The sequence below is a fragment of the Leopardus geoffroyi genome, chromosome B4 (genome assembly GCF_018350155.1).
Source record: "Leopardus geoffroyi isolate Oge1 chromosome B4, O.geoffroyi_Oge1_pat1.0, whole genome shotgun sequence".
In the NCBI taxonomy this organism is placed as follows: Eukaryota; Metazoa; Chordata; class Mammalia; order Carnivora; family Felidae; genus Leopardus; species Leopardus geoffroyi.
Genome location: NC_059341.1, coordinates 12,723,870 through 12,750,116, shown reverse-complemented (window position 1 = coordinate 12,750,116; position 26,247 = coordinate 12,723,870). Strand labels below are relative to the sequence as shown.

The window sequence follows — 26,247 nt, the reverse complement described above, 5'->3', positions numbered from 1 at the left end:
AGGCTCTTTGGAAGAGAAGAATGAATTTGGAAAAATTCAGTAGAGCGTCACCTCTCCAGGGGTAGTTAATTCCTTCAACTGCTGAGTAGATAAGGTGAGATTCTTTAACGGAATGAGGATTTTATCTTTCAGATGAAAATGAGAGCCGCACAGTAAAACTTTTATGTGTGGGTGTGAGCTCAGTGTCACATCACACTTTGCCGTGCTTCGAAATAATTCTGAGAAAATGATATACGGCCTCTTTGGTGTTGCAATTAAACCTTCATTTGAGGGGAGCCCGGGTGGCTTAGTCAGTTGAGCCTCTGAGTCTTGATTCCTTTTCAGGTCATGATCCCAGGGTTGTGGGATCGAGCCCTTCGTGGGGCTCTGTGCTGTGCATGGAGCCTACTGAAGATTGTCTCCCTCCCTTTCCCTTTGCACCTCTCCCATGCTTGTGCTTTCTCTCTCTCTCTAAAAAACAAGAAAGAAAACAAACAACCCACCTTTATTTGATATCTCGGCGATTCTAATTTCCCTTTGTTTGTATCAATTTTGTTGAAATGTGGATAAGTAAGTCAAGAACGCGTTTATGTCCTTAGCTTTTATGATAAAACAAAGCTCCAAACGTTGTGTTTTAGGGACACCTGGCTAGCTCAGTTGGCTGAGCATCTGACTCTTGGTTTCAGCTCAAGTCGTGATCTCACAGTTTATGAGTTCGAGCCCCCACATCGGGCTCGGTGTTGACAGCAAGGGGCCTGCTTGGGATTCTCTGTCTCCCTATCCCTCTGCCCCTCCCCTGCTCTCTTTCTCTCTCTGAAAAATAAATAACCATTAAAAAAACACTTTGTGTTCTGAAGGTTCTATAGGGACAGGCAGGTTTCCTTTATAAAAATTCTCCTGTGTCCCCCACCCTTCAGAGAATTTTCTGAAGCCTATAATGTCTTTAAAGGAATTTCAAAATAATGTGCTGGATGGTTGTACACTTTTTCTTCCTTGAACCTCCTCTGTGTTAACCTTGGGGTCTTCCTATTAAGAACTGAATTGCTGGGACTTTGTACCTTTTGACGTTTGGACCCACTTCACCAATTCCCCCCAACCTCCTGACGCCCCTCCCCCCCCAGCTCTACAACTACCAGTAGGTTCTCTGTGTTCATGAATCTGTTTCTTTTTTTGTTCGTTTGTGTAAATTCCATATATAAGTGAGGTCATTTGTCTTTCTCCGACTTATTTCACTTAGCCTGATGCCCTCAATGTCCATCCGTATTGTCACAAATGGCAAGGTTTCCTTCTTTCTTCTAGCTGAACGATACTCCGCTGAATATACGTACCACGTGTTCTTTATCCATTTATCCACCAGTGGACACGTAGGTTGCCTCTGTGCCTTCTCTGCTGTAAATAATGATGCAGGGAAAAGGGGGATACATTTATCTTCTCGAATTCGTGTTCTCATCTTCTCTGGATAAATACCCGGAAGTGGAATGACTGTATCGTGGGGTAGTTCTATTTTTAATTTTTGGAGGAACCTCCATACCGTTTTCCACAGGGGCTGCACCAGGCTGCGTTCCCACCAGCCATCCACGAAGGTTCCCTCTTCTCTGCATCGTCATCAACACTTGTTGTTTCTTGTCTTTTTGATACTAGTCACTCTAACAGGTGTGAGGGGTATCTCACTGTGGTTGTGATTTGTATTTCCCTGACGATGAGTGATGTTGGGCATCTTACCATGTGTCTGCTGGCCATGTGTAGGTCTTCTTTGGAAAAATGCCCCTTCAGACCGTCTGCCCATTTTATAATAGGATTGTTTGCAGTTTTGCTGCTGAGTCCTAAGAGTTCTTTATATATTAACACCTTGCCAGATATGTGACTGGCAAGTAATTGTCTTCCATTCAGAGGGTTGACTTTTCATTTGGTTGATGGTTTCCTTTGCCGGGCAGAGGCTTTTTATTATGATGTAGTCCCATTTGTCTATTTTTTGAAGCTAACGGGTTTTTTTAAATGAAGTCAGCCAGCTGGGATGCCTACTGTGTGCAGTTAGTGGTTTCTAATGGGATTGGAGCCCATTCTCCTTTTAAGGCGATTAACACCTAACGTTAAGAGTTCCAAGAACGAATAAGGACTTTTCACAGAGCCACCTCATGCCCATGGCTGCCTGCTTTGGCTTTTATGTGCAAAATGGCAAACCTCTGGACTGAAGTTCTCCTCCGTTTGTACCGTCCTTTAACCTCTGTTGGAGTGCTTATGGGCGTGTGAAGTTTCTCGTGATGATTTTTCTAAGAGCTGGGGACTGCTGAGTCATTACTGTAACTCCCATTCAAGAGACTTTATTTGGGTCCCATGCAGGCAGAGCCTGTTGTTTTGGTTAAGATCCCATAACTAAGGAAATCTGAGTTGATGGTAGCTTGGTGGGTGAGGAAGTCACCCTCCTTCTGGCGAAGGAGACTTTTCTCATGGGAGTACAAACCAGTTTGGGACATGCTGATGGTTAGAGAATAATCCCTGTTGAGCCAGAAGATGCTATCTCTCCCATCTTTCCTGGAGAAAGCACTCTTGAGAAGGGACCACGATAGCTGTGCAGGGAGATAAGGCCAGGCCTGCCCTTGGGTCTGCATGAAGCAGCTGCTCACTGGGCAAAAAGAAGGTGGCTTCAGCGGGGGCTGCAGAGTCATATACAAATACGAGGGCTTGGAAGGACCCTTCTGGGTCTTCTGGTCCAGACAGCAGTGTTGGAACTTGCTCTTACCCGTTGTAACAGCCAGTAGGTACGTTTCCGGGAATTCTGCGTGCCAGGGGTATAAAACATAGCCATTATTGACATTAAATTATATAAATTTAGAGTCAAGTATGTTATATTAAAAACAAAGGTAATAAATACGCAAAACCTGTCACTAATGGAAGGGAAATTTCCTGTTATTTGACCAGACTTCACTACCATCCGTGCTCCTGGAATTATTTAAGTCTACTGTGTGTGTGGGAAATACCATCCGTGTTGTCGTGTGGACAGTAACTGGAGATCAGACACCGTGAAGATATCTGGAGTGCAGAGAGAGAAGTTTTGGTTAGAGCGGTGGCCCGCTGACATCTAGAAGGAGCCTCATTCTTCAAAGGATTTCCTTTGAGAGGGATGCCAGGGCTCTAGCAGATGCTACAAATTAAGGCTTCTTCCTTCCAGAAAGCCAGTTATTAAAGCTCTGGTGAAACTCCGTTGGTACCAGCCCAGTCGCTTTTGTATAGGAGACGGGGCTGCAGAGACGAATGGACCCGGGGGGCCAGGACCCGGCATGGGTCTCCTCTTGCTTGCCTGGACGTTCTTTCTATTACAGGGCCAGTGGTGATAGTTATGAAAGGCGCAAGGGTCGGGGCTCAGGCTTACCTGTGAGCATTTAGCTTCCCGCGTTCTTCTATCACAGTTGAAAGCAGTGTAGGGACTAGGGTACTAAACGATTATCCTGTGGAGAAGGAAGCTTCACAGACATCAAAGGCAGTTGTGCGCGAGGTGGTCGTCTGCTCCCGTGTGCTCGGTAAGGGGGACAGTCAGGGGGACAGGAGAGGTGGCAGAGACGGGATACTGAAATCTGCCCCTGATGCGTGGTGATACAATTACTGAACGGAAGAATGATTAAAGCGCGGAACACTTCTCACCACCTGGTATCAGGTTGTGAATGTATTTGCTGATTTATTTTATATCTCCCCCGTAAGAACGTAAGCTCCATGAGGGCAGGGACCTTGTCTTGGGTGCTCTTGGACACCCAGCTCCCAGGATAGTGCCTGGCACATAGAAAGTGCTCCCTGAGTGATTTTAAAGGAAGGAGGGAAGGAAGGAAGGAACCCCTCCTGCCGCTTCTGCAAGATTTGCCCAGAGCGCTGTGCCTGGTGTGGTCCAGCATAGGGCGCCTGTTAACCATCTGTCAGGCTGTTAGACTCTCAGTGACCATCGTTTGTCTTTCTTCGTAGATGACGGAGGGCCGTCGATGTCAAGTACATCTTCTGGATGACAGGAAGCTGGAACTCTTAGTACAGGTAAGTGGCTCTTGGCCAACGTTCTGAACTTCTTCCGGGGCTGATGTGGTTCAGTCTCCGATTCAGCCGATGGGTGGGGGAATATGTAAACGGGTTTTATTTTAGTTTTTAACACAATTTATTGTCACGTTAGCTAACACACAGCATGTACAGTGTGCTCTTGGCTTCGGGGCGAGATTCCTGTGGTTCGTCGCTTATATGCGACACCCAGTGCTCATCGTAATGAGTGCCCTCCTTGATGCCCGTCACCCATTTGTTTTTTTAAAAAAATTTTTTTTAACGTTTATTTATTTTTGAGACAGAGAGAGACAGAGCATGAATGGGGGAGGGTCAGAGAGAGGGAGACACAGAATCTGAAACAGGCTCCGGGCCCCCAGCTGTCAGCACAGAGCCCGACGCGGGGCTCGAACTCACGAACCGCGAGATCATGACCTGAGCCGAAGTCGGACGCTCAACCGACTGAGCCACCCAGGCACCCCAGATGCCCGTCATCCATTTATAAACGGGTTTTAAATCGGTATCTCAGAGTGTCTGAGAGAGGGACGGCGCACCCTGGTATTTTTGTGTGTGAGTGCTATTTTCGTTCGTTCTGTTTCTTTGTACACCGCGCCTCAGGCATTCAAGGCCAGATGTATATCTGACCTCCTGTTGCACGTCCCTAGAAAAGGAAATTCCACAACTGCCATTAGCTGTTTGTACTTGAAGGAGTTCGCTGTAATATAACACAAATAAGTCTCGCGGCCGCTAAAACAGATTTGGTCGTCTTCCCTGCTCAGAGAGGGATAGGGAACCATTGGCTGTTTTCGAGCTAAGCTTTTGTAAGTGTGGGGGAAGAGGAGCATTCTCCTGGCTCTGTCTTCCCTCCCAGGGCCAAGTCACCTCCCTCCCGTGGGTCAACATCACATCACCCTGGAACATCTACGTGTCCCTTGACCCGCAGGAAATCAATCACTCCATCTCCAAACTGAGCACACATCAGGGTCCGAGAAGTCAGAGCAGTATTAGAATCAGAGACCCCGGTCTTGTTAAGCTTACTGTGGAAAACAAAAAATCACTGTTTCACTGAGAACCCTAAAGACTCATGAAGCTGCCCAACTTGATTTAAAGAACTTACATCTGTTGTTCGACTCCCAACTTTTATCACTGTATGCACTCGACATTCTCAGATGTCTGTCAGACTCTCAGGGCAGTGCTCCTCATTACCCAGAACGTTTTGCCAAATGAGCTGTAGTTCGTCAGTACGTTGAAATGGTGCCTGCATGCTCTTCCACTGCGGGAACTGGTTCTGTTGCAATGGAAGATTCACGTACAAATACCCTCACCTCATGCTCCCTCGTACGTCCCGCTTGGATTTGGAAATGTTCCGGTTGCTAACTTAAAGGAATTAATGCTTTAAAAAAAATTTTTTTTGATATTTATTTATTTTTGAGAGAAAGAGAGAGACAGACAGAATGTGAGCAGGGGAGGGGCAGAGAGAGAGGGAGACACAGAATCCGAAGCAGGCTCCAGGCTCTGAGCTGTCAGCACAGAGCCCCATGCAGGACTTGAACCCGTGAACTATGAGATCATGACCTGAGCTGAAGTCAGACACTTAACCGACTGAGCCACTCAGGTGCCCCTAATACCATTTTTTTGTTTTTTAACATTTATTCAACTTTGAGAGACTGAGACAGAGCGCGACTGGGGGAGGGGCAGAGAGAGGGAGACAGAATCCGAAGCAGGCTCCAGGCTCTGAGCTGTCAGCACAGAGCCTGACGCGGGGCTCGAACCCACAAGCTGTGAGATCATGACCTGAGCCGAAGTAGGACACTCAACCAACTGAGCCACTCCGACGCCCCAAGGAATTAATACTTTTAATTAGATTTAAATTATAAAGGCATTACAAATGCAATGTAGGAAACGTAGAAAATAGGAAAAAGCTCATAATCACCACACACTAATTCCCCTATTAGTCTCATTTCAGCAAATTCCTTTCCAGCATTTTTTGTAGTTCTGTTTCTTGCAAGGTTGTCATCATTGTGTGTGTAGTTCTGTATATTTTATTTTTCCACCTAACGTCTTTCACTGGCATTTTCCAGGTTGCTATAAGTTTTCATCTTTGTTAATATTAACAGAAATTCCAGAAATGGATATACCGTCATTATCTAACCGTTCACTCATTTGGGTACGTTTAAGGTTTTCTGTTTGTTTGTTTTATGGTTTTTCCGCTGTTACCGGCAAATGCCGTCATTAATTTACCCGTGTGTATAGAGCTGTCCCGTGTTTGGGATTATGTCCTAGGCTAGATTCCAAGATTTATGGCCTTATTAAGAGTCAGACTTGTGGTTTGGATGTGGGGGGTGAGGTGAGCCAGCATACAGGAAGTGTAAAGTGAGTTAGATCTCCGTTAGCAAAATCACTAACAAAGTATTTGGAGCTTTCAACTGTTAAGAATCAGCATGAAGAATTTGTAGGGGAGTGGCCTTGTGTGTTTTAGATGCTTTTTTTTTTTTTAAATCAGCGTTTAGAGGTGTGGAAAACAGCCACTGTCTGAAACAGGAAATGAGGCCTCAAGTGGCAGTGAAGTTATGATCTGTTGGCCAGCCTGCCCTGGGAGGATGTAAACCAGGGCACTGGAAGTGAACTTGAGTCACAGAAAAGATATTTAGTTACTGCTGTGCACAGTTTAGGAAGGGCCATCCTGAGCCCTTCACAATCCAGATGGTGAGAAGTTACACTCTGCCCATCCCCTTGGGAACACACGTCACATGTTACTTCCTCTTGCTAGAACTCTCCCTCCCACGCCCGCACCCCCTGTGCCCTGCTGGTTTCTGTTAAGCCTCCAGTTCATGGCTTAGAAGATACTTTTCCCCCAACCTCTTGGCCCTACCCCCTGCCCCCCCCAAGTCTTGTTCTTGGCTGTGTCTCCTCCCCTGTGGGTCCCCTCTTCGAGCACTGCCACAATTCAGTGTCACAGCTCGCGGTCATTGCCTGTTTACTCTGTTGCCCAGAGCCGCCCACAGTTTGAGGGCTGAGTCCGTGTCAAGATCGCTGTGTATCCCCAGCACCCGGCAGAAATGCCACTGAACAGATCCTTGTGGAATGAAAGAATGGGCTAATCCTAAAATGCCCTGGTATTATTTCCCCAAAGGACTTTTTGGCATGGAACCAATGGCTTGGCAGAGGATTTAGTTTAGCACACACACACAAAAAAAAACGATACATAAAAAAAAAAAAAAAGGAAGTGTGCAAACACCAAGTTAAATATGACTTTTCTTTCTCTTCCACAAAGTTCTCTTGCTCAGGGTTATGTTCTTTTGACAAAATCCTTTCTAAAGGGAATCCCATATTGTTGAGTTTGTTTGGACCCACGCTAAGTTTTTGGTAGAATAAAACGCTTGGATCCCATAATTCTCTTTTTGATATTGCTAACTCCACAGAGTGATGCCCTTGCAGATTCCTTTATACTTCAGTCACCCAAGTACATTGAGGGCCGAAGGGTTTGGTGTTGTTGGTTTGAAGACCAGTTTCAGAGTGTTTGTGACAAGGCTCAGATGAGGAAATGGCCCTTCTCAGTCTTGTGACCTGGAGTTGTGGGTCTGGGGAGGGGCGAGTGTTGCCGACGACGACGTGTACCCTCCAGGGTCTGTTACATGGAGAGGCAGGTGTGGGGGAAATGTTTATCCCCCACGGGGAAGCATGTGCAGGTTTACACAAGAGCGGCTGGTCGAATAAAATCAGTAGGTAGCTGCAGAGATGGGAGGTCTGGTTTCTCAGCCGCTGTTAGAGTTAGAGACACACGAAGGCTACATCTCACAGAACTTCGACGGCACGAGAGAAGCGTTAAACGACGTGGAACCAACAACGAACAAGACCTGCGTCCGACCAGAAGGATTCTGATAACCGGGCACCCTCACAGATCATTTCCTGCAGCGGTGTGGACCTGGCCCCTGTGACGATAGCATTTCCCTTCTTTGGGTTATAACAAAATGGCCATAATCCCAACATTTAATGCTTCTTCTAAAGCCCTTTGGGGGGTGCCTGGGTGGCTCAGTCGGCTGAGCGTCCAACTTTGGCTCAGGTCATGATCTCACAGTCTGTGAGTTCGAGCCCCGCATCGGGCTCTGTGCTGATGGCTCAGAGCCTGCAGCCTGCTTCCGATTCTGTGTCTCCCTCTCTCTCTGCCCCTCCCCCGTTCATGCTCTGTCTCTCTCTGTCTCAAAAATAAATAAAACGTTAAAAAAAAAATAATAAAGCCCTTTTGGGATTACTGAGCAGAATCTGTGCTGCCAAATCCCTGATTGCCCTGAGTAAATCCCTCAGTACCCCTACAGGCGAAAGGGCAAAGGTCCGGAGTGCACACGCTCGGATTTAATGTTTGAAAGGTGCATCTTGAAATCCACGGCCAGCGGCCCCCACAGCATTACCGTGTGACTCCGTAAGTCCTTAAATTCCACTTAAGGACAGCCGGAACGATGATGTGGGCTTTCAAGAGACAAAACCAAGCCTCCAACCTTGGTCGTCGTCGTGTGACAGGTTTCCAGCCAGATCACCCTCCCGTCCAACCTGAAGACCCTGTCATTTGCTCTGTCAGCCAAAATTGTTTCAACCAGTTAGAAATGTAGTCGGAAAAGCCTGCGTCAGAATGAGGGAGGCCGCCCTCAAGTATGTCTCTCTATCAGCCTCTTCCTGATCCTTCTGTAGCCGGATAAGAGGGCGTCACGAGTGTTTTGTATTAAAGTAACATTCTCAAATCCTATCTCCAGGTGGTTATTCGTTTAAAATTACTTTCTTCATTTTTTTATTCTGCCTAGGTAGGGGAGCATTTTGAAAGCAAAGAAAGGGAACTGTGCTTTAGCCTTAGCGAGAATCATTTAAATAAGACCCAGGAGAATTTCCTGACAGTGAGGGTCAATAGTTGGGGGACTGGAAGCGGTTAATAAGGAAGATTCCGGATTCTTTCTCTTGCGTTTCTTAAAAATAGAATAGATTTTCACTAGATTGGAATGGCTGAGGTGTGGCCGTGCCTTATTAGGTTCTCCTGAGGCTTAGGACATGACGCGGCCGCCTGTCCTACAGGAAGGCAGGCCGGGACAAGAACAACAGACACGTGCCTCGTACTTGTCTCTGGGCTGTGCCCGGTGCTGTAGACGAGTCGAAGTTATGCTCTGTTGGCTGCAATTCTTCCCTCGGATGGTAGAGCTTTACGAATCGGATTCCTCTCCAGCCCCACGACCCTGCCGCCGTGAACCCTCTTTGTGTTCTGTTCAGGAAGCTGCCCCGGGATGTCAGGCGGCATTCCAGGATTGCCGCGTCTCTCCCTCTGACCCAGTCTCTCGGGAGCCTTGGGCGGCACTTTGCTGACCATCCACTTCTGTTAAAATAGAGGAACAGAGTGTCCTGTGACTCTGAGAAGTGGAGCCCGTTGTTGTTTTTCTTTTTCTTTTTTTTTTCCAGGAGAATGAAAGATAGTAGCTGGGTTCTGGTTGTACATTACACGGTGTCCCCAGTTCTGAGAAAGCTGGTGGGACAGAAACATCAGGAAGGATCTAAAGCTGTGCTGTGTAGTGAAATGCAGTGTTCGAAATGTGGGCGGCCCAAACCGAGATGTGATGTAAAATACACACCAGATTTGGAAGGCTTCGTGTGGAAACCAAAGGAAAAAAGCGAAAAAATCTTATTAATGGTTTTTATATTGATGATTCCATGTTGAAAATGAACTATTTGGGGGGCGCCTGGGTGGCTCATTCGGTTAAGCATCTGGCTTCAGCTCAGGTCACCATCTCACGGTTCACGGGTTTGAGCCCCGCGTCAGGCTCTGTGCTGACAGCTCGGAGCCTGGAGCCTGCTTCAGATTCTGTGTCTCCCTCTCTCTCTGCCCCTCCCCCACTTGCTCTCTCTCTCAAAAATAAACAAACATTAAAAAAAAATGAACTACTTGGGGGTATCTTAATTAGGTTAGAGAAAATATGTAATTAAAGTTAATCAAACCTTGTTTAATAGGACTCCTAAAAAAATCTTATTTCATACTGGCTTCACATTTGTGGCTGACATGGTATTTCTGTTGGACAGGGTACCGCTAAAGGGTAGAGAGAAGATCATTAGAGAGAAGATTGTGGGCACAATCAAATTGTTTAGGGCTGCCCAGATTTCATACCGGATGTCCTCCCCAGGAATGAGCACATTTTACAGTTCCTTTTGGGGTATCACTGGGGCACATCTCATTTAATTTTTATATTGACTGTGTATTGATTTTTTTAATGTTTATTTTCGAGAGAGAGAGATAGAGCGTCAGTAGGGGAGAGGCAGAGAGAGAGAGGGAGACATCAGGCTCGAACTCAGGAACGGCGAAATCATGATCTGAGCTGAAGTCAGACGCTTAACCGACCAAGCCACCCAGGCGCGCCTACGTTGACTGTGTGAAGCCGGCACTAACTCAGCTAATAAGGAAACAGAAATTCAGGAAGGTTAATTAATTCACTTGAGGTCATGTAGTCATGCGTACAGCTTGAGCACAGCTCTTCTGATGCTGCATCCTGTTTTCATTTCATTGCGCTGTGAGAAGTCTACATAATACAGACCTGGGACACGGTATAGTTCACCTGTAACATGGCCGCTATGCTGGCCCCCAGCACCGGCATCAGAAACAACTGGAATTATCGCTTCTCGGCCTTTTGGCTAAGATCAAGTGTAGAAACAGCTAGAATTAAAGGCTTCAGCCCCCATCCCAAGTCTAGAACCGAAGATGGGCTTCCCCGGGTCGTTTCATTTCTGTGAGCTAAGTTCCTAGTCTGTCTGGTGGAGATCTGAGCATGTGACACATGCAGTCCAGGATTTCCACATCAGGCATCAGCCTCGGGGTATCAGGTGTGGAAGGGACAAGCAGCAGTGGATTAAACCTGCTCATCATTTTTCTCCTGACAAGTCACGCTGGTGATATTCCCGCTTAGAAGTTGAGTAAGTTAATATGGGCCCTGAGTAAAGCAGCATAGAGGGTAAAGGAAATTTCCCGGCCTATAATGAGCTTAAAAAAAAAAAAAAACATAACAACGTCTGGTACCCTACTAGTGCTGCAAAGAACAGACAAACAGACTTGGGTTCTCTACGTGTGTGCACACCTCCACGTGCACACCCTCACACTGCATTCTCAGCTCCGTCTGTGGTTAAGGATGTTCTTCTGTTAAAAAAAAAAAAAATGCAAGGGACGGTTTTCTACCAAGCAAACCAGGAATTCCCCCAAAGCACGTGTTGCCAAGAGAAGGGAGAAAAAATAGAGAGTTGAATCCATATCTGCTCAGCTGAGAAGGGTGGTCCGATTTGCTTGCTGGCCCGTGCACTGAAGCATGAAGCGGCATGCCATCTGTTCCTGTCTGGGCCGAATTCACCAGGAGGTATGGTCTCAGCCAGGAGTGGGAAGCCATGTACAGGAGCTGCAAGCCGACTGAGGGCCTCAGTGTTAGAAACCTTCTGTCCGGGACCTCCCAGACCACCAGGCCACCTCAAAAAAAAAAAAAAAAAAAAAAAAAAAAAAGAGCCAGAAGGGTGTCGATCAGCACAGCTTTGGCTGACCTCACACTTCACCACGATTGCCATCCTCATTTATTAGTCTCGTCTTTGCAGAACGGGGTACTCTACCAAGTGAGCCAAACAGATGTGTTTCCAGCCCCCGGGGGGTGGCTGGTAATAGGTAACATTTTAAAGGCACATGATGAAGCAAATTGATGTTAAGGTATAGACGAGAGGCAGAGACCGCAAGGCTGAGTCTGCATGTAATCAGAAGTTCATTTCATTGCACGGAGGAAGAAATAGCCAGTAAAACATACCCTTGGGGGACACACCCAGCTAAGAGTCTCCCTCTGGGCAATAACTGAGAAACTGGTGAGCTGGGCTCGGGTTGAGAACAAAAGAGAATCTCCCGTCTCCCTGAGGGGCAGTGATGGAGGGAGGAGTGTCAGGATCGGGCAGATTGATGCAATCATCCGGGGACCCCGCCCCCAACACACAGGCGCACGCGGCTCCTGGACCAGACAGCTCAGCCAGGCACAGGGTAAGAAGAGGTCGTCTGGGGCTGTCGGGGTCCAGGCTCTGGTTGCCAGGCAACAACCCCTTTGCTCCCCTCCCCCACTTCCTCCAACACCCCCACCCCCACTCTCCCTTGATGCTAATTTCAACCAGTTTTAAAAAGTGTTCACGGGAATCGTTTGAAATGGCCAATTTGGGGCCGACTTTGTTCTACACAAAGGACAGTTTCCTGTGGTTCACCCCAAATGGGATGGAGAATAAGGAAAGGGAGAGGAAGGCAGTGCTTCTCCATGCCTTCCAGGAATGACCCTCCAGAAAGTTGATTTTATGTTTTTGCTTTGGTGTCACTGCCGAGTTATTTTTTTTGTTTTCCTCGATCCCTTTACAGAATCATTTTCCACATATTCTCCAAAGTAGCCCAGTTGGAGTGTAGGCAGATAAGGAACCTCAGGAGATAGCTTGTCCACCCTGGGCTCCTAGTTTTGCCTCTCTGCTCCTGAGGGATAAGAAGGGTGGGGCCAAGGTTGGGGGGGATTGAAACTTACCACACAACCCAGCTCAGCAAAATGGGAGTGGTTTTGTTTGCAGGGGGCAGGGAAGACACACATAAAAACACGCATATGTGCACACACCCCTCAGAACTGTGTGGCACCAACGAGAAAACCGGCCATCTGGAAGCGATGGCGTCACAGGAATCTGGGAATTAGCAAATCTGGGTGTTTTTTGTTTTTCATCCATAACTCACAGATTGGTGTTTGGCACATTGCTCAGTTCAAATACTTGCTCATTTGGTAAACCTCAGTTGTTCATCTGCTACTGTGCTGTGTAGATCCGAGCGCCTCCCCTTGGGGCACGAGGTCAAGTCTAGAGGCAAGACATGATTCAGGCCGTAGGACTTTTTACAAACCCGGGGTTGGGGGTTCCTCTTCCCGAAAGGGGCTACCTCCTGTACTGGGGACAGCCGCCTCCTGGTGCACATGTACCAGCCGCACCCTGTCCTCCCTCGTTAAGGAGCCCAGATCTGCTCTTTCTGGTGGCTCAAAAGCCATCCATTCATTCTGTTTGAATTCCTCTGTTGGCCCCTGCCAGCCTTCCGTAATCGGACGTGTCCTTCTTACAAGGGCAGTATGTTAAAGTCGTGGAGAGTGTGGTTCTGCCCCTCGCTGCCCCCTCTCTGGGTGTGCCCGAGGGGGTCATAGTTGCGAGTCTCCGCCCAGCAGAGCGGGCGTCCTGAATTTTACAGTTGTGTGGAATTAGAACCGTGGGCGTAGACAGAAGCAACCACGTGACCCCGCAGTAGTCCTTAAAACCGGTGGTTCGCAAACGTCTCTTACTTGCAGAACCCTCCGTCCAGTCCGTATAGGTGGAGAAGGTCTGGATCCCACCTGCTGTCCATCATCTCTTATAGTGACTGACCCAAGCGGTGTCCATAGACCCTTCAGGGCTTGGAAATCACTCCTCTAGGTAGAAAGCAGATGACGGAAAATAGAACTCTTCTTTGGGCTTTATGCAAATGAATGCATTCCTGAACGGTTAAGTGTAAATCAAATTTTAATTACATAAACATCTTTCGAATGCTAGGAGAAACTTCATAGCTTAGTGATTAATCATCACATTAGCTAGTTGAGCACTTTCTTTCTATACCAGACTCTGTTCTCGGTGCTTTATGTATGCTGAGTCATCAGCTCGTAGTCCCCTTCACGACTCAAGGAGGAGGGTGACTGTCACCGTTCTCATTTTGCAGATGAAGAAATGGAGGCACAGAGAAGTTAAGTAACTTGTTCAAAGTGGCACAGCTAGTGAACGGTAGAGATCTGACTCAAAGTCAGGCCCTATGACTCCAAGGAAGAGCCGGTTCAGTGCTTTGGGAGCACAGGCTTTGGAGCCGGACAGTCTGGCTTCACATCCTGACCAAAATTCAAACTCGGCCCAGGCCGTGAGGTTCCTGACTCCACATCTCAGGAGCTCCATAACCTTGGCCAATTGCACAACCTCTGTGAACTTCGGTTTCTCTATCTGTGACCTGGGAAGGATAATGGCCTTCAGTCTTCCTGCTGTAAGGGGATCTGTAAATTGATCCTGTTGGTATCATAGCGTTGTGGTTGGGAATCAAAGATTAGAACATGTAAAAATGCTTAGAAGACTTCCTGGCACCTCATAGGCACTGTGTGAGCCTGGCAACAGGTGCCCAGCCTAGACTACTTAGTCGCTATGGTCACCTGGACAAGCCACGTGCCTCTGCTAGCTCACTGGTAAAATGGGAACATCGACCACCTCAGCCTTTTGGGGAAACGCTGCAGAATTTCCTGTGTTGTTATTCCTAATACTTTGGTGTTCATTACGACTCTGTGCAGGGCTCTGTGGTGTATTTGTAGAGTTCAGTGCAAGTTTACGTGACCGCGATGGGTTGACTGTCTATCAGATGTCTTAACTGCTCCATCTTCCAGGCTCCCCTGCACATCATCCCCTGATGTTTTCATAAACACTGGTTAGCAGTGTTGATCCTTCCAATGTCACACGTAACTCACGACAAGGTCAGATGAGGGCAGGCAGGATATATATGGACGTGCATTCATGCAGAGTACAGATAACCATCTAGCTCCGTGAATTCGGTTTGGACCTCCGATTATGTCAAAGCATGCTAATCACTTACCATTCTTGGACAGAAGATAGAAAAAAATGTTTTTGATGGTTGCAGCCCAGTATCTTAGAAGTGACCCTATCCTTAGAGCTTTACCTTAAAACGACGCTGAAGCACAATTATATACGGATGGATCATATTGGCTGTGATATGTGGCAAGGTAAAACCAGAGGGCAAATTCTTTCCTTTGTAAACAAGTTAGTGATTGGTTTCCCAGCCCATTACTCACAAACTCAGCTACTCACAAGTTCACATATTAATTCTTGTTTCCACGTTAGGGGTTGTATCCTTTACAGAGATTGTGGCCTGCTAGCCAGATTTTGGAGTGCACAGTGAGATGGATGCTTTGGGGCATTTAGATGTATTCGGGGCGACTCTGTGAGGCTCAGAAGAACACGTCCCCTCCCCACTGCTGGATCCGAGCAGTCTTTGATGATACTTGGGCGAACCTTATGGCTCTGGAAATGCCTGACTGTCAGTTCAAAATGGGTCAGCATTTTCTTCTATAAGGGAAGAAGATTTCAAAATCCCAGGCAGAGTCCTTTGAGGGAGGCAATAGATCAGGACAATGATTCTTTCAATTTTAAATTGTTGATAGAGCCTAAGATATATTACAGCATTAAAGTGAGCCATGTGTCGGTATTATAAAAATCTTTTGTTAGCCTTCCTTTACTGTAGCCTTCCTTCCTTACAATAGCGTTCGTGATTTATAAAATAACAGAAAATACCATTGCACTTATACAAAGGTATGTTAGAACTGCCCGGATCCTGCAGATTACCTCGATTTTCCATATCATTTCACCACATGTCTGCAAGAGCCAGAGAGATATGGGGAAACCACTGCCTTCTCACCTGCCTTTTTTTTTTTTTTTAACGTTTATTTATTTTGAGAGAGAGAGGGGGAGAGAGAGAGAAGAGGCACAAGCGGGGGAGAGGCAGGGAGAGAGGGTGAGCGAATCCCAAGCAGGCTCCACACCGTCAGCACAGAGTCCAATGCAGGGTCTGGACTCACACTCATGAACCCTGAGATCACGACCTGAGCCAAAACCAAGAATCTGATGCTCAACCCAATGAGCCACCCAGGTGCCCCATCACCCCCCTTTTGATGATTAATAAAACAGTATCTGTCCTAGTGAACACTGTCATATCAGAATGCCTTCAGCATTTGGTTGGCTCTGTCAGATACATATGCACCTACACACTTGCGTGTGCACACACACTCACAGTGTGTAAATATTAGGGAATAGCACTGCCACGTAACCCTAGGTCAGCAGCAGTGTCCTCTCCAAGTGTCTCTAAGCATGAAGAGGGGCGCCTGGATGGCTCAGTCAATTAAGGGTTCGACTTCGGCTTAGGTCATGATCTCGCGTCTGTGGGTTCGAGCCCCACGTTGGGCTCTGTGCTGACAGCTCAGAGCCTGGAGCCTGCTTCGGATTCTGTGTCTCCCTCTCTCTCTGCCCCTCCCCTGCTCATGCTCTGGCTCTCAAAAATAAATAAACATTAAAAAAAAAAGCATGAAGAAAAATCCTAATCATCCCATTCATCTTCACTTTGGGTGAGTGCAGTAAAGTTAAATGTAGTCACTTCTGGGGAAAATCTGCAGGCTCCTTGATTTGCGTCCCGCCCAGCCATGGTTACACGGGTCACAGACTGGCTGCCGCATCTTTAGACAACAGTGTTGGAAAGCGGGAAAGGGTGTTGCTCTTCTCATTAACTCTTTTTCTCATGGGGGAAGAACCTTCCCAGATGGCCTTCCCTGTCCCTCACTTCAGTGTTTCACCCCAGACCACAGTTGGTTCATTCTGCCGCCTGGACCAGTCACTGATGGCAGGGGTAGGATTCATGTGATTGGCTTAATTTAACTCAGTGACTCTCCCAGTGTGGTCCCGGATTGGCAGCATCAGCATCCGTCAAGAACATGTTAGAAAGACAACTTCTCTGGCTCCGCCGCGAACAGAGCCAGAATCTGATCCACTGTGGTCAGCCCCTGGAGCTTTCCCAGCACACTGTATTTTGAGGCAGTATTTTTTTCTTTTTTAGTTTTTAGTTGTTTTTTTTTTTAACATTTATTCATTTTGGAGAGACAGAGACAGAGCACAAGGTGGGGAGGGGCACGGGCAGAAAGGGAGACACAGGATCTGAAGCCAAGTTCCAGGCTCTGAGCCATCAGCACAGAGCCTGACACGGGGCTCGAACTCACGAACCGCGGGATCGTGACCTGAGCCGAAGTCAGATGCTCAACCGACTGAGCCACTCAGGTGCCCCTGAGGCAGTAATATTGAGACTCATTTTTCTGGAGCTTTCCTCTGTGGCTCACAGCTAGGGCCCCTGTGATGCAGTAGTCCCCTGACTTTGGCATTTAAGGGATCAGAAACTTTAAAGATAAAGGAAAAGTAGGGCTGGAAGGTTGTTTTTTTTGCCAAATAAGGGTATTAAAAAATATCACACACTGCTTTTACCTTCACTGGTATATATAAAACACACACACAGACACACACACACACACACCAAAAAGAATTGGGAGGGGCACCTGGGTGGCTCAGTCGGTTAAGCGTCTGACTTCGGCTCAGGTCATGATCTCATGGTCTGTGAGTTCGAGCCCCGCATCGGGCTCTGTGCTGACAGCTCAGAGCCTGAAGCCTGTTTCAGATTCTGTGTCTCCCTCTCTCTGACCCTCTCCGTTCATGCTCTGTCTCTCTCTGTCTCAAAAATAAATAAACGTTTAAAAAAAAAAAAAGAATGGGAAAGCAGAATGTAAAAAAACAGTCTTTTAGATAGGATACATTAAAATTTATGAAAAGTTTACATGTATGAATCTTATGTTTTGTGTTGTACCACTGACTTATGGACAGGATGTACAGGGGCTTGGGGGGCAACGATGTGATAAAGCTCATACTTGGGATAAAATCAGATCCAGGTTGAAATCCTGGCTCTCTTTTCTCATATGGGTGGTATGTGGCCTTGGAAAATATTTACCTGTATCAATTTCAGCTTTCTCGTTGCTAAAATGGGAATTATAATAACTACCTAGCGAGACTGTGATGAGAAATGTGGATAATAGCAAGTACCCTCGTCATGGGTGCTCCATAAGTGGTGGCTGCTTTCGTCGGAAAGTTGACCAACGTTGAACAGAGGAACAAATGAATGAATAGCTATCAAATTAAAACTTCTCCTTTCTTCCATTTACGGCCTCTGTCCTCACTTACTTGTGACCGAAGGAACAACCAAATTATTTTTCAGTGAATCCAATGGTATTGAACTAGCTGATACTCAGAAAAAGAGAAGGAGGAACATAGGAATGAGGCATAGGCTCACTGAGGATTCTTCTTGGGGTGGTTATTTGAATTCCTGAAATTCAGCCGACCTTTGGGTTCATTGCCCATTGGCCTCCAAACACCCCTGTCTACATATGTTCAACTGCACAGTGGTAGCCAAAGCCTTTGGTTGTGAAATCGCAAGGCGACACAGCACTACATGCCAAGGGAATGGATAGGAGAGGATGGGGTGCAGCTTTAGCACAGACCGCACATTCCCAACGAGATGCCCTCTCTCCAGGGGCCAGCTGCAAGTTCAAGGATCCCCACGCTCCCTGCACTTCTGACCAGCTGGCTGCAAGTTTGGGAGTTCTCATGACCCTCCCCCCCCCCCAGTTTGATAATTCACTAGACTGACTCACAAAACTCAGGAAAGCATGATCGTTATGGTTATGCAGTTTTGGCATAAAGAGTACAAACCCAGACCCAGCACTGAGGAGACACGAAGGGTGAGTGAGGTCTGGAAGGGTCCCAAATGCACAGCATCCGTGCTCTCTCCCCATGGATGCACCACCCTCCTGGCACATCGATGTGCTTACCAACCAGGAAGCTCCACCGAGCCTCAATATACAGAGTTTTAAATTAGGGTTTCATTACTAGGCATTTTTTTTTTACTGAAATATACTTGACATACAACACTGTGTAAGTCTAAGGTATACAAGGCATTGATTTGATAGACTTACGTAATTGCAGTACGATGACCACTGTAATGTTACCTAACACCTCTGTCACATCACAGACTTACCATGTCCTTTTTGTGTGTCTGATGAGAATATTTAGGGTCCACGCACTTAGCAGTAGATTTTTGAAGCATATAATACAATATTATTTACTCCAGTCATCATGCTGTATATTAGATGCCCAGAACTTACTCATCTTCTGGTTGTAAGTTGTTATCTTTTAACAACATCTTCCCCAGGACCCCTACTCTGCAGCTTCTGTTAACCACTATTCTACTGTCTGTTTCTATGAATTTGGCTTTTTTTAGACTCTCCATGGAAGTGAGAACATACAATATTTGTCTTTGTCTGGCTTTTCTTACTTAGCATAATGCCCTCAAGATCTACCCACACTATTGCAAATGGCCGGATTTCCTACTTATTCACAACTGAGTCCTATTTTATTGCGTATATAAACATCTTCTTTATCCGTTCATCCATTGACCAACACTTAGGTTGTTTCCATGTCTTAGTTATTGTGAATACTGCTGTCATAAACGTGGTAGTGCAGATACTTCTTTAATACCCTGTTTTCATTTCCTTTGGGTATGTACTCAGGAATGGGATTGCTGGATCAGACAGGAGTTCAATTTTTAATTTTTGGAGGCACCTCCATGCTGTTTTCCACAGTGGCTTTACGGTCCCACCAACAATTACATAAACATAGTTGGCTGAATCATTGGCCATGTGATTGAACCCAGTCTCTAGGGAGTGACTAGCCCCAGTCTGAGTCATCCCACTAGCATAAAGTCAGGTGTGATCCAGGGGCTTGTGAATATCAAAGACACTCCCATTACTGGGGGAAATTCCAAGGATATAGAGTCTACCTCCCAGGAATCAGGAATAAAATAGTTAACACGGCCGGCGTCCACAATCTGAAGGCTTGTTCTGAGACTGCCGAAACAAGACGAAGTTAATGTATGAAGTCTCTACTGCCCCACCCATGAACTTTGGCATCAGAACACTTTTTCACTGTGTAACTCTGTTAGTTGCTGAGGCTGCCATAATGAAATACCCATAGGTTGGGTGCCTTAAACGATAGGAATTTATTTTTTCCCGGCTCTGGAGGCAGGATTGGTTTTTCCTAAGATCTCTCTTCCTTGGCTTGCAGATGGCCATCTTTGTGTTTCTTCACATGGCGTTTTCTCTGTGTGAGTGCATCTTTGCTGTCTCTTCCTCTTCTTTTTTTAATGTTTATTTATTTTTGAGAGAGAAAGACAGTCAGACAGTCTGTGAGCAGGGGCGGGACAGAGAGAGAGAGAGAGAGAGAGAGAGAGACAGAATGTGAAGCAGGCTCCAGGCTCTGAGCTGTCAGGGCAGAGCCTGACGCAGGGCTCAAACCCATGAACCATGAGATCATGACCTGAGCCGAAGTTGGACTCTGAACCCTCTGAGCCACCCAGGCGTCCCATGTTACTTCTTATAAGGACCCCATTCCTGCTGGATTAGGGCCCCACCCTTACAATCTCATTTAAATGTAATTCACCTCTTTAAAGACAATCAACGTTGAGGATGAGGGCTTCAACATAGAAATCTGGGAGACAGAATTCAGTTCAAAACGGTGATTTTGACCTCTTTAAGCCTTGGAATCCAACATTTTTTTTTTTTTAGGGAACTAAGTAAAAAGAAAATAAAAGGTGATGATTCTTTCTTCGAAGGGCAGTTGTGAGGCATGAACGCCGTGGAGTGTGGACAGCTGCCCACCACAGCCGTCCTGAGGGGCTACAGCAGGCCTGATGTCATCGTTCCTACAGGGACACCCTGGTGTGGTGCCTGGGACGAAACCCTGGTTTGTCCCCTGCGAAGGGAATGTTTCATGAGGCTGGTTCTCTCTTGCTGGTTCTTGTTCTCAGGCTGGGCGTTTCCCAGAGGGAGTCGGAGCTGGCTCAGCCCATGCCAGCTGGGACCTGACCCATTGCTCCGGTGACTGTGTCTGCTACTTCCTGATCTCAGTCACCGTAAAACATGTGCGATTGCTCCTGCGCCTGCCTTCCCGTCCTTCCCCTTGCGGGCCGGGGCACCGTATGCCGGGAGCCGCGATGGCCTGGGTTTGATGAGCATTGAGCCAGCTGCTTTGACACTGCCATCTGGGAAAGCACACGTACCTTAATCTTGACCCCCGTGTTCTATTCGCTTAAAGGACAAAGAAAAGAGAAGACTGCTAACCGTGCCCAAAGCCAGATTATCTGGGACCTCACTGCAAACCTTAGAGCTTTTCGCCTACATCTACAGACTTCCTCAGATTCATCTCAGTGGGCATTTTAGGACAGGAAGCCTGGTGGCTGAGATTACCACGGAGGAGGGTCATTTAAAAGGTATTTCCTCAGGACTATAATTTCCTTAGTCTCCTGTCCAGATGGATAACTACATAACGTGGTGACCTCTCCTCAAAATGTCTTTAGGGCAGTTTTCTTGCAGTCGGGCCCTAAAGCTACCTACGTTAATCGTTGTGTTTATGTGTTACATCGGTAGATGGCTTCATTCGGTGTCATGGGCAGGGTCAGTATTTTGGATGGTGTAGTAAGGGAGACATGAAGACTATAACGTGGAGAATATCATCCCAGTACCATCAGATATGCAGAAAACAATTCAGAGAGGAAACAGCACGACAAACCAGGAAGCGAAGCAGGAAGAGAGGGGTTTCGGAGAGCAGACCACAATGGTACCCTGCAATTCAGAGAGGTTTCCCCTGATGGTTTCAAGAGTGGGGTCCCGCCCTGTCTTTCACAGAAAGGATGAGTTCTGGCGGCCTGCAGCCTGCTTTCCTCGTCCACCCCTCTTTAAAGGTGCTCCCTCAGTGGGTTATTGTGGAGGCTGGAGACAAATTCGTGACTGCTCTGGTGTTGTCACACAATGAGGCAGAGTGGAGAGTGAGGAAGCGGACGGAAGACGCCCGGCGGCTCCAGAGTCCCATCGGGGGATTGCCGTGGACACCTAGCAGAAGAGCGTAGGGTGCGGATTTGAAGGGAAGACGGCAGGAAGTTACGGTCGCGCCACACTCATCGCGTCTTGCTGGCAAACGCAGGGTTACAGTGTCGGAGCGGGAGCACCAGGTAGGTGGACGTGTATGTTATGCCATCGTCGGGGGTGACACTGAAGAACATTGCCCAAGAAGATAAAAAAATCAGAAGCTGCCCGTTTTGACCTACTGTTGGACAAAGCCCTGTGGCTGAAAACGTGACCCTCTGATCCTTTGTAACTGTCCACATTCCCCACTGCTGGCATTCTGATCTGTGGAAATCTCTGAACAGTGTCATTACACAAGGTCAAGAATCTTGGCTGGGATTCTTGGATTCTTGGTGTGCGACATGGGGAAGCAGTGATTCAGAGCCCAGTTGGGACTCCAGAATCCGAGTGTCAGGGCCCTTGGTCCCTGCTGGGCTCAGCCCAGTGTGCTTCCAGAGAAGTTTCTTTCTAGCTCAGTGACCATATTAAGGGAGAGAGAAAGGAGGCAGGTTGGTTGGTCTAAACTTGTATTTCTAACTTTGGATGGTCCTTTCAAAAGCCCACCCTCATGAGGAAACCATTCCCTGAACTGGCATTCCCAAAGATGGGCTCCATGGAACACGAGGCCCAGAAGTTCTCTGTGAGGAGAGGGTTCTGTGTCTGTAAGTATGAGAAATGCCTTACAGTGCCTTCCCGTCTGAGATATGGGCACATTTGCCTGTGGAGGCTGGTGGTTAGCTGGTCTTCCCAGGACTTTGTGTCTAACGTGCTGGGAAATGCTACATCTGTCCTGTCTCAGCGTCAGCAGGTGCTGATGTGATGCTCTGAACAAGACCCTTGGGGGTGCCTGGGTGGCCCAGTCGGTTGAGTGTCCGACTTCAGCTCAGGTCATGATCTCACAGTCTGTGAGTTCAAGCCCCGCATCGGGCTCTGTGCTGATGGCTCAGAGCCTGGAGCCTGATTCCGATTCTGTGTCTCCCTCTCTCTCTGCCCCTTCCCTGCTCATGCTCTGTCTCTCTCTGTCTCAAAAATGAATTAAAAAACATTAAGAAAAAAAAAATTTGAACAAGACCCTTGGCCTTTCCCTGCCTCAGTTTTCCCCACCAAAAAAAAAAAAAAATGTTGACTTCTCTACTACCTTTTTTCACTTCCCCAGAAGCTATCAAGATCAAGGAAATGACAAAAAGCTGTTTTGAACCCTTTAGGAAGACAGGGCCACGAAAATGTCAGGTGAATGTCATAAGCGTTTCCCTCCAAGAAATATAAAATATAAGGCCTTACATATAAGAAATACAAGACCCGTTCCTTAAAGAAAAATTCTTAATTTTCTACTGAGCTGTGTAGTGCCAGCCCATCGTTGAATCAATAAATAAAAATAACAACAATATATACAGTATGTAACTGTATATAACATTGTGCGTATTTATATGCCAGGCACACTGCTAGATACACTTGCGTGTTTTTACTGATTCTTTATGACAGCTCTGGGAACAACTGTTCTTTTTTTTTCTTTAAGTTTTTGTTTATTTGAGAGAGAGAGAACAAGCAGGGGAGGGGCAGAGAGAGTGAGAGGGGGGAACAGAGGGTCCAAAGCGGGCTCCACCCTGACAGCAGAGAGCCCGATGTGGGGCTCAGACTCACGAACCGTGAGATCATGACCGGAGCCAAGGTCGGACGCTCAACCGACCGCGCCACCCAGGCGCCCCGGGGACAGCCGTTCTGATCTCTGTTCCAGTGTTGGGGAAACTGAGTCACAAAGAGTTAAGCAAATTGCTGAAGGTCACACAGCTTCAGGAAGGGAGGAACGGCTTGTCTGGCACCAGAGCCCTGCTCTCACTCATTATATTTGCTGCTGTGCCGAGCGAGTGCCTTTGGACAAGAGAGAGACCGTATGTTTCTTTTGAGTTCGTTCCGATGACCTCCACCTCAGGCCTCCTTGCAGCCTGACTCTTTGGTCTGAGACAGACCATGCTGTGACTGTCGGTGCTCTGTGCACATGGCCATCACAAAAAAAGATCTGATTGCCTGTGAGTCCCTTTGCCAAAGCGGGACTAAGGAAAAAAGCTGAGCAGACAAGAATTTGAGAGGTAAGAGTGAGGTCTGTGTAGTCGAGAGGAGAATGTTAACCCTGTCGGTTTAAAAAGCCATTTGGCTCTCCCTGGATCTCATTTAAACCTCCCTCCTCCCCTTAATAGCCTTCCTGCAAGTATGTCGTGCGTTAACTTGGGCCCGTCTCTGGTCCCCGTTCACCTCCTGTGGCCCCGTTCCTTTCTCTGGTGATGTTCTTTGTAACCCTGAAGACTGTTCTCCAGACCAGAAATTTCAGGCACATCAATTCAGTCTTCTGTATGCCCTGGGGAATGAAGTCCGTCTTTGCAGTTTTCTTTTCCATGTCGAGCTTTCAAATTCTGGTACCCTCTGACTCCTCAAAACTGAATACTTGGAGGAGCCGAAAGGAGCCTCGGGGGCAAGGGGTTTGATAACTCCCCATTTTTCTTGCTGGAGACGAGGCCGGCGGATTGAGCTCACGTCTGCAGGCAGAGTTATATTTTAAGGAAGACTAAACTAATTTGCGTCCGGAGACTGGTTTCTTCAGACAGTTGGCTCTGTCACCTCAACGCTTGGTGTTTTTCTGTCCAGCTTCCACATCCTCAGTGAGGAGAACTTCCTCCTGATGTGCGTCCGCTTTGGGTTTGACGTGTAAGCACCCAGGGCCCGTGTTTGGGTCCGAGCATCTGGCCGAAAAATCCCTAGAACCGGGGGCTTGGAGGTCGGGGCTGGGGGAGGGACTGTTCACCGTGGTTAACTTTTACCATGAATCGTGTACCATCTTTCTGTTTAAAAGTGAGGTCTGTAAGTATCTTTAACGGCTTTATTGAGGCGTAAGGGAACATGTATCAGAATGCACATACTTAAAGTGCATAATCTGATTATTTTGACATACGTATACATTCTTGGAACCACAGCCAACAGGTATGTCTCCCCTGGGCCCACCCAACACCCACAGGCACTCAGTAGCCCTTCTTTTTTTTTTAATTTTTTTTTTTTCATCTTCATTTATTTTTGAGAGAGAGAGAGAGAGAGAGAGAGAGAACGGGAGCAGGAGAGGGGCAGAGAGAGAGGGAGACACAGAATTCGAGGCAGGCTCCAGGCTCTGAGCTGGCAGTCCAGAGCCCGACGTGGGGCTTGAACTCACCGTGAGATCATGACCCAAGCCGAAGTCGGCTGCTTAACCACTGACCCCCCCGGGTGCCCCAGTAGCCCTTCTTGAAGCAGCTGTTGGCCCCCAGCCCCCACAGTGCAGTCCCTGGATGGCTGGGCCAGCAGTCTGTCACAGGCTGCTTGTGGACTCTTTGGAAACCACGTTAGGAATTTTTAGGGGCTCTGTGAAGGAAAGGGAAGCCTTTTTTTTTTTTTTTTTTCGTTCACACCTTTACCCCCAGACTCTGAGCCAGGGTGTTCTGGGTCATGAATGCAACACGGGGCACTGGCCTGGTCTTGAGAAGTGTGTGGGGACTCAGAGGTGAGGAGTGAACCATTGCTCACTTGGAATCTGGGTTCTAGAGCACACTCAGCACAGGGGAGGGTTTCACTTCTTCATTGGCACTGGGCCAGGAAGACAGGCAGGAAGAGTCCTAGGATTGGGGCATTTCAGCAGGAACCAAACCTAAAATAAAGGCTGAAGGAGAGCACAGACAGTGAGGGGTGGGGGTGGGGGGTAGGGGGGTGTTGGGGGGTGGACATGAGAGCAAATGTCAGTGCAAGAATCTGAGCTGCTGTTTACTGGATCCCTCCACCTGTCCCCACTCATGCCGTCCGGGTGTACAGACAAGAAAAAAAAATAAAAATTACCAAGGTTCTGTTAGTTGGGGTTTTTTTTGAGGAGGTGGGAGGGGCAGAGCGAGAGGGAGAGAATCCCAAGCAGGCCCCACATTCAGCACAGAGCGTAACGCAGGGCTCAATCCCAGAAGCCTGAGATGATGACCTGAGCAGAAATTAAGAGTTGGACGTGTGACTGACTGAGCCACCCAGGCGCCCCACCAAGGTTCTGTTACTTTTAAAATGTTGAGTTATGAAACTTTTATTCCAGACGGACCCACCTTATTCGTGCCTCTGACACACAAAGGCCGTTGTCTGAAATCCAATCCTAAAAGGTTACGCCCCACGTTGGAGAGCTTGGACATCCTTCTTCGTGAATTGAGCGCGATGCACGAAGAGTCCTTAGAGCTTTGTTCACGTTCTGTGGTTTTGTTGACAGACGTCAGCCAAGTCATGTATATAACCTTAGCCTCATGCCATGTACCCTTTCTGTTACGGATCCTGGCATCTCACTCTGTGCAGATTCTCTAAATTTGCTCCTGTGGCTTGCCGTTCCATTGTCAGGGTTTTGATCTATTCACAGAGAAATGGGTAAAAGTAAACTGAGTCAGATCTTCTGCCCAGGTCTGTGTCAGTTAAAATTGAAAGACAGGGGTGCCTGGGTGGCTCAGTCTGTTAAGCGTCCAACTCTTGGTTTTGACTCAGGTCATGACCTCGCGGTTTGTGAGTTCAAGCCCCACATTGGTCTCTGTGCTGACAGCTCAGAGCCTGGAGCCTGCTTCAGATTTTGTGTCTCCCTCTCTCTCTGCCC

The 26,247-nt window shown here is 47.5% G+C and overlaps 1 protein-coding gene across 12 annotated transcripts in view; it reads left to right on the top strand.

The window, feature by feature from the left end:
- Positions 1 to 26,247, top strand: part of FRMD4A (FERM domain containing 4A) — a 612,832-nt gene that overhangs the window by 417,758 nt on the left and 168,827 nt on the right. For all 12 annotated transcript variants that reach the window (XM_045464721.1, XM_045464725.1, XM_045464723.1 and 9 more), the window contains one exon: positions 3,931 to 3,996. In XM_045464721.1, the coding sequence (XP_045320677.1) occupies positions 3,931 to 3,996 (66 nt within the window). The remainder of the gene's footprint in view (positions 1 to 3,930; positions 3,997 to 26,247) is intronic.